Source organism: Sus scrofa, chromosome 1 (genome assembly GCF_000003025.6).
Source record: "Sus scrofa isolate TJ Tabasco breed Duroc chromosome 1, Sscrofa11.1, whole genome shotgun sequence".
NCBI lineage: Eukaryota > Metazoa > Chordata > Mammalia > Artiodactyla > Suidae > Sus > Sus scrofa.
The window spans coordinates 143059816-143068860 of record NC_010443.5 but is presented as its reverse complement, the minus strand read 5'-3'; the positions used below and the strand labels follow the sequence as shown (position 1 = coordinate 143068860).

General features: G+C 43.3%; 1 protein-coding gene across 1 annotated transcript; it reads right to left on the bottom strand.

Annotated features, from left to right (window-relative positions):
• On the bottom strand, positions 6364 to 7801 carry LOC110259530. The gene is given in 7 exon segments (XM_021084959.1): positions 6364 to 6989; positions 6992 to 7060; positions 7063 to 7156; positions 7158 to 7213; positions 7245 to 7328; positions 7331 to 7405; positions 7408 to 7801. Coding segments are annotated over 7 exon segments (1398 nt in total).

Here is a 9045-nt window from a genome sequence, read left to right as displayed (position 1 = left end):
TCTGGACCCCACCTTCCTACCCCACATCCCCAGCAGCAGTTTCTGTTGAATGCCTTTTCTTCTGTATATGGGTAATACTTCCCTGTTTCTTTGCCTCTAAATTTTTATTGAAAACTGAACATTTTAGATAATATTTTATAACAGCTCTAGATTCTGATTCCATATCTTTCCTGAGAATTGCTATTGTGCCTGTCTTTTAAGTGTTTTGTTAACTTGTTTACTGACTTGTCTGGACTAATTCTCTGAGTTGGTCTCCTCCACAGTGTGCAGCTAAAGCTGTCCCTGCTAATTGTTTTTTTAATCTTGTTTTATTTATTTATTTGTTATGGCCACACCCACTACTTATGGAAGTTCCTGGGCCAGGGACTGAATCTGAGCCACAGCTGTGACCTATGCCACAGATTCAGCAATGCTGGATCCTTTAACCCACTCTACTGGGTTGAGGATCGAACCTGCACATCTGCTAGGACCTGAGCCACAGCAGTCAGATTCTTAACCCACTGCACCAGAGTGGGAACTCAACCTTGCTTTTATTTTTAAGTCTGGCTTCCTAGAGATGCCCTTGGATCAGTATCAATTAGTGGTCAGCTATTGATTGGTCAGAGCTTGTGCTTAAACATCTTGATCCAGTAAGGCTGATGGTTCTGTTTCTGAGTTGGGGGAACACACTGAATGTACAGAAAGTGCACAAGTCTGCCTGGCCTCTGTTTTCTGTCAGACATTCTTCTTTTCCCTTTAAGCATCAAACTTAAAGTCAGGAGGCAAGACAGGGCCCCCTCCAGCTTTGTCTGATGTCAATAAATATTCCTGGAAAACATAGCTACCTGATCTTTCATGACACATTATTTTTCAAATTTATCTCAACCTTAATTTTCAATATTTTATTTTATCTTATTATTTTATTTTATTTTATTTTATTTTATTTTATTTTATTTTATTTTATTTTATTTTATTATGTTATGTTATTGCTATTTTAGGGCTGCACTCACAGCATATGGAGGTTCCCAGGCTAGGGGTTGAATCGGGGCTGTAGCCATTGCCCTACACCACAGCCATAGCAAAAAGTGGGATCTGAGCCATGTCTGTGAACTACACCACAGCTTATGGCAGCTCCAGATCCTTAACCCACTGAGCAAGGCCAGGGATAGAACCTGCATCCTCATGGATCCTGGTTGGGTTCGCTAACCTCTGAGCCATGAAGGAAACTCCTCAATTTTCAATGTTTTAAATAATACTGGTCAGATAGGGTTTCTTTTTATTAAAACTTTATTTGTATTTGCCTTTTTATAATTCCTGGATTTTTATAAATATACAACCGGCCTTCCATTTCTGTGGGTTCCCCATCTGCAGATTCAGCTAACCATGAGTTGTCATTTCAGGTTGGATCCATGGATGGGAAATCTGTGCATAGGGAGAGGCAACTGTATACAATTGTACTATACTATCTCATATAAGTGACTTGCGCATCCATGGATTTGGGTATCTGAGGGTCTCCTGGAGCCAATGGCCCAAAGATACAAAGGTATGACTGCTACTACTGATTTGTTCAACCTCAGAAATCCACAGCTCCACTGATGCCTTTTCAGATCATCCTCTTTTCCCTTCCCCTGCACCTCCACAGTCCTGCTCGCATCAAAGGAGAGAAATCAATCCCGCACTGTCCAGGAATCTGTAGTTTGCATCTTTCTTTTAGTGTTTAGTATTTCTTACCATTTTGCCCAGTTTTGTATTTCCTTGTGTTTTAACCTCCTAATTGTACTACAACGTCCATGGAACAGGGAACTGTCTCCTACTTATATCTGCAAGTCTGCCCTTTCCCCATCAAAGACTCACATGTAGTGGGTACTCGATATGTGCTTAGACACATGGTATTCCAATTTGTTGGAAAAGCTGGACTTGCTCTGGGCCCCCATTCCTCATATGGGCCACAAGCACCCCCCCCCCCGAGTCTCCATGCCTTTTGTATCTCTGACATTCTTCAGCTTATGCTTCTTGGGAACATTTGTGGGCTATTAGTCATCTTATGTAGAACAGGATATATCTGTCACTTCTCCTCTGTGAAAGCCTCCCTTCAGCAAGATTTATTTTAAGAACTGTGTGAAAAGAGAAAATTTCACAGGCAACCCTGTGAAAATCTGGCCCTTTGTTAACATGCAGGATCAAATGCCCTGAGTACCTGTCTGGCTGTGGCTGGCCCTGCGCATCCAGAGGCCCCCTTTGCCTGCAGTTCTCATAGACAGGCCTGCAGGCTTCAGGTGCTGAGTCTGTGGTGAAGCCCTGTGGGTGAGGATGCCTCTGCTTCCCCTACTCTCCAGGGGCTCCTGGCCTTGGTGAGTTGTAAGTTCTCTTGAACAACGTGACTTAGGGCTGTGCAGGTCATCTCACTGAATCCTCAGGGCCAGCTTGGACATCCCTAGGACCCCACAGTAGGCGGGAAAACTGAGGAGACAACTAGAACATGATGGGGCTGGGCTTTGAGCTCAGGCCCTACATATCCGCGTTCAAGGCTCTTCTGACAACACTCATTCTCTCTGGGAGCAGCCAGGAGGAAGCTGGTGATCTGCCACTGGCTACAGCAAGCCTTCCCTGAGTTCAGAGAGGATTGAACCACATAGCTGTTAGGCAAGAACCAGAGGTCTTTGGGGACTATGCAAGATGCTGGTGGGTACCATCCAAAACTCAGCTGGAGTCAGGCTCTACCCTACCACATACCTTCCTGGCAACGGACAGTGTGGCTGTGCACACTCTGTGGGGGAGTTGATGCTCTGTCCATCTGTGGCTGTTGGTCATCTCTGCATCCGGACAGCTGGCATCTAGGGCATCAGCTCCACAGCTCTGGCCCGAGGTGGTTGGGCCACATGAGCTCTCAGATTCCCCTAGGCTCAGATGAAAGAAGGTTCTCTTCTCCTTACAAGGCTGGAGGTAAACAGAAAGGGAGCAAGGTGGCTGCCTCCTCCGCGCTCTGAGATGCACATGTCGGGTGAGAAATACTGCGGCTTGATGTGGAGCTGCTGGAGCCCTGCTCCAGGCTTCAGGCATCAGCCGGGATGCTTCACACCGCATCCTACTGAACCGCCTCCACGGAGAGTTTCTATAGCAACTTTCGGGAATTTCCAGGGCTCACAGAATCTGTCACAGTAACCCAGTGAGGTGAGAAGGCGGTGGAGGATCCTACACGCAAATAGAAGCTGGGGCCCCAAAGACCTCGCAGAGGCTAGGATAGCAGACTGAAGGGGTTCCACAGACGGCGGTGGCACTGTCGGGGCTCTGGCTGGTCCTCAGCAATAGGTCACAAGTTGTCTCTGAGCATTTTGCCTTAGATAATACAACAAACCTCAAAGATGATACTGAAGGAGTTCCCACTGTGGCACAAAGAGATCTAGCTGCCTTTTGGGAGCGCTGGGATGCAGGTTTGATCCCGGCCTGGCATGCCTCTTAGGTAGAAACTGTGGCTTGGATCTGATCCCTTGCCAGGGAACTCCATATGCCACAGGGAGGCCAAAAAGAAAGAAAAAAGATAAAGATGGTCCCAAAGATGAAATGACTAAGAACTGTAAGCCTCTATTTGATCTTCCTTAGAATTAGGGCAAGACTAGCCAGGAGATGAATATCAGTGGAGGGCCGCCCGTGGGTGTCTGTGGAATTGAAATGAAATTATGCAAGCAGATGGCTTGATGAAGAGACAAAAATATGGCTAGAAAAGCATTCTAAGCCATGGAGATGCTACTTTTCTTTCTTTCTTTCTTTCTTTCTTTCTTTCTTTCTTTCTTTCTTTCTTTCTTTCTTTCTTTCTTTCTTTCTCTCTCTCTCTCTCTTTCTTTTTTAGCTTCTAATAATGACACAATTTTGGATCTCAAAGTCATCTTCTAGCTTGTCTGAAGCCCTCCAGTACATTTTTCAATACCACACTGCTGTAAATCATGCCCAAACATTTTAAAGAGGAGTATCAGACCAATGGCTTCTTAACATCCAAGCGTTGAGCAGGTGACATCCAGCACTGCATCCATGCTGCAGACTCACAGCCCAACCAGCACTGTGCTTCGTATTCTGTGGGGGTAGGCAGCATCTACATTGTAAGCCCTGCCTTGGAAAAATGGATTACTAGCAGAGAGATGGAGTACTTACAACTATTGCAGAAAGTGCCAGTGACATTCCCAACAAAGAAGGAATGGGGTTGGCTGAAAATCAGGAAGACTGATACCCCAGCTGAAGGCCGCTAGGCAAGAGGCATTTCCTCTTACTCATAAGAGGCTCAGCCTCTTTCTTCTATTCAGGCCTTCACTAATTGGATGAGGCCCACCCATCTTGGGGAGGGCGTTTAGTTTACACAATTCACCACTACGAATGTTAATCTCACTCAGAAACACCCTCACAGACACAGCCAGTATGTTGTTTGACAAATATCTGGACACTTCATGGCCCAGTGAAGTTGACGCATAAAATGAACCATCCAGGCAGGTAAAGTCACTCTAAAACAAGAAGAATCTCAAGGAAAAGTGGATATAAAGCAAAGCTGAAGGCCAATAGGAGTGGAGAGGGAACCAGCGATGTAAATAATGTGAGAGTGGAGGGAACACAATTTCTTAGGTGAAAAGAAGGTGCAGTGGCTTGAATAACATCCACCAAAATTCATGTCTACCCAGAAACTTGAAAGGTGACTGTGTTTGAATATATAGGGCTTTTACAGATGTGATTAGTTAAGATGAGGCCATCCTTTATTAGAGTGGGCCTTAAACTCAATGACTAATATGTTATAGGGACAGGGAGATATGGAGACCCAAAGACACACAGAGGGAAGGAGACACATGGGGATGGAGGCAGAGATGGGAGTGTTGCAGCTTCAAGCCAAGAGAAGTCAAGGACTGCCAGCAACTGATGCCAAAATCCAGCCTCCATATACCTGTGTGGAATTGAATTGAATTGAATCTCAGAGATAGAGTTTTGGGTGAAGTAGAAAAGACAGCCTCACTGTTTTACCAGGCAAAGGGGGCCACTGAGAGCTAATGCCCTTGAAACTGGGTCCCACTCTGGGGAGGTTTGTGAGGATTCTAATAGCCAAAGGTTCAAGGGGTGAGTTTGCTGATAAGGATCAGGGTGTGTACAGGGCTTGTATTCCTTCAATCCAGAAATCGTCTGGCATCAAGTGGTTTCAGGTTTGGCTTCTGTTGTTCTCAAGGTTATCAAACTGTGACCTTCTCTCTGGAGTAAAGAATGCTTCATCAGTAGTTAACATCTTCTATTTAGTGGAGGTTTTAGTTGTGCATAAGAGCTGAGATATTGTTATGTGTATCCCTTGAGGGGGGACCAGAACCCTGCCCCAAGGCTGTGCTACTGTTTCTTGATGGTGCCTCCCTTGTTGGTTTCATAACCACCATGCATAAGGAGAGATGCCAAGAACAGATTCTCCCTTAGAGCCTCCAGAATAAGTGAAACCCAGCAGGGCCCTTGGGGCTCCTGGGCAAAAGTCTTTCTGTATTCCCCATTTCTTGTCTGTAGGACATTCAGCCTCCTGACCTTCCCTGAGTTCCAAAGGGCAAGTTCAAACAGTTGCTAATCAGGAAAGGGAGGGCATGCAGAGACTAGGGAGGAGGAGTCAAGAAACAATGGTGCAGCCTCAGCTCAGGGTTCTGGTTCCTCCTCAAGGAATATATATATATATATATATATAAACATAAAACAACATCTCTGAGCTCTTCTGCAGAACTAAAAGCTCCAACAAATGGAAGATGTTGATTACTCGATGAAGAATTCTTCATTCCAAAAAGGAAGAGCACCCCCAGAACCAGTCCCAGGGCCACTAAACACCAGCTTTGAAGAATACAAACTTGCATCTACCCTGATCCTTATTTGTGGCCCTAGTTTCCACTCCCAAACTATAAGACTATTCTTTCCCAGCTGATGGTACAGTCTTTAGGACATTAGCTTGATGTGGCCTCTTTGCTTGGCAAAGCAATAAAGCTGTTTTTTTCTCCTTCCCCCTGTTGGGGACATGGCTTGGATTGTCAGTGTCAGAAAATTAGACACATGAACACCGGGAGATCTTGACAAGGCTCTTTACTTCTGCAGAAGGTCATGGGTACTCAAAAAGTGCATGCAAAGAAAAGACTCTCCGTATTTATCCCTAATGCAGATGATGTACCTGTCCCCTTCCCATTGGTTAGGTCAGGGCACACATTCTTTTTGGTTGGCTAATTTGAAACAAATTGTTACTGGGAGAAGAGGGAAAGAGGAGGGGGTATCACAGGAAGGCGTTTCAGCTGAAACTGGAGCAAAATGGAGTAACCAAGATTTCCTTTGATAGAAAAGATACTATGTTACTTTCCATAATTCCCACCTTTTATTTTTTATCAAATATTCTTTTCTTCAAACTCTTTGAGCATGGTTTTGGCTCTCATGTTCTACTGTGTTCAGCTGGAGTGTATTGGCTTGGTGAGGAGGGCATCCCAGTTGCTTTGTTAGGGCAATTTCTATTAATTTTTGAATAAGTCCTCTGGCACAAGGAATTATACAACATGCAGCTAAGACACAGACACTAACTACAGCAATTTGAGGGGTACAGATTGAAGCTATTAGTCCCTTCCATTTTTTTTAAAACCAATTTTCTAAAAGGTCTGTGAAGGGGTCATTAACACCAGAATTCTCTGAAAGTTCATCTGCTAAGGTTATTAATCCATGTAGGGTCTTGGTGATGGTGCTGTCTGGGGCGGCGATGTTGGGAATGAATGTACAGCACTGGATATCTGTCATTACACAGACTCCACCCTTTTCTGCCAGCATCATCTCTAAAGCAAGTCTATTTTCCCATGCCACTTGACTAGTTGGCTCTAGCTGTTCAGCTATTTCTTTAATGGCATCTCTAGTGTAATTAATGAATCTTTGTTGATTGTAATAGATGCAGTTTATCCAATCAACATTTTTGTTCATGGTTGACCACCAAAAGAGAGCAGATTCAAACCTAGCAGCTACCTGATTTCTTGTCTTAAATTTTTTGGAACACTTATTGAGTTAACACAGACATGGGGGTCAAAGGACCCCTGCCACCCAGGGGGGTGATGTCTCATTTCCTCAGGATTGGCTGAGTTTGAGATTAGGGCCTAAATGCCAGGATGAAAAGGATTAAAAATTGCACAAAAGTACAGGAGTTGCTTTGATTTTTCTGGAAGGATATCCATTAGTGGACTCCCACAATACCACCAGACATCTGCTTGGGGCACTGGAACTGGGACTTATTGTGGGGGTGATACAGGACTGGCTTTCACTGCACCTGGTCAGGTTGCCTAAGAAAGTTGCCTTTGCCTCTTGTCATTTTAGACATGAGGAGAGTTGATGTTTTCATTTGGCTGCTGAACAGTTCTCAGGAGCTGACCCGCAGAACTTTTGACCTCAGAGAATAGCAGTGACAAATCTGACTGGACTCATCATTTCAAGCTGTTTTGTCCTGGAGGAGGGCCTTCGCACATTCAAGACCCTGTGGGTCTGATGACCATCCCAGAGGAAAGGGAACCACTTGGGCCTCCAGTCTCCCTGTGGCACAAGCGTAACAGCTGCCTTTGTGTAGTGTGTCCACAGAATATTTTATCCATTTTAACCAGGCATTTGTATCCCCATATCCTGTTTTTATATGCACAGTCAGCCTTCCTCTAGAGGTGAGTTTTCTGTTTCCTTTAGTTAATACGGCAGTAGCAGCTACCGACTGTTTGTACTCAGCCATCCACTGGTGATAGGGTCCAGGAGGCAGGAAAGGAAGGCTGCCAGCTTGGTGGTTTGTCCCATGTTTCTGTGTGAGGACCCTTAGAGCCATCCCTCAGCCCATGCTTACAAATAAATGACAAGGTTTTTCAGAAGGATGGTAGAGCCAGAAAAGGGGCACCTGTCAGTGCCTCTCTTAAATCCCTAAATTTACCTCCTCCTGATTCCATAGTAAGGGATCAGGGTCTTCCTCTACAAGCTTGGAAATAGTCCTTTTATAGTACGTCCTTTTTAGTATGCATAGTCCCCTTGTTGTAGGTTTTGGGGCATCTGATCTTTATCCAAAAATAGATTACTGAGATAAATTTTAGAAACAAGCTTAGAAAGTTCTTTTAGAAACTCAGTTAAACTTTGCAGCAATATAACATAATAGCAAAGAACTATCTAGGAAGTAAGTCTTAGTGATACTGACCACAATGAAAAGAATGACATTAACAGATTTAGCAAGTTTTCATTGAAACATCTGTTTCTCTCTGAAATTACTTTCATTTTTTATCAAATATTAGCCAAACCAAGACTAATTTATTTGCCAATTAAGTCTGGTGTCAACAACCTTGGACTGATGACTTACGTGAATAAAATTGATCATATAGGTTTTTTTTTTTTAATTGACTTTGTTAGAACTTTATGAGGAATCTTAGACTAAGATTTAAAAGGCACCTCAGGGCTTGGAAAGTCATGCCAAGGGTTTGTCTTAAAGATTTTTATCTTAAAGTTCTTGGTGAATTCCTTTCCTTTAAAAAACCCACATACCTTGAGGTTTTTACAGGCTACATACAAGGTGGCCTTCCTAATTATCTGATGAAACTTCTGGGAACCTGAGAGTTTCCATTCTCTGAAGAAATCAGGTAGAGAAGAGAGAATTGTTTCAGTTCTGCTTACAAAGGTATAACATCAAATTGCTTGTTGGGAAGAATTTCTTTATACCTGGAAAACACAGATTAAAAGCTAGTATTATTTTAAATAGAAACCATAAAATTATAACCATATTCACCAGTTCGCACAGTCCAATGAAACCAATCCTTTTTGTTTAACTGTTTATGAAATCACCAATTTCCCTTTTAGAATTTTTTTTAATATCTTACTCAGCTCATCATTAAGGTCTGAAAGTCAGAAACTTGTATTTCTCAAAAAAAAAAAAAAAAAAGAAAAGTTCTTTCTATAGATCTTCTGGAAGAGGAAACATTTTTGCAAAGGTATTGGAGTAAAGCCATTAACTAACAGTGACAAGAGACTTAAGGCATATTTTAAATCTAAGTGCAATGTAAATTGACAATGACACTTGAAAACTGTTGT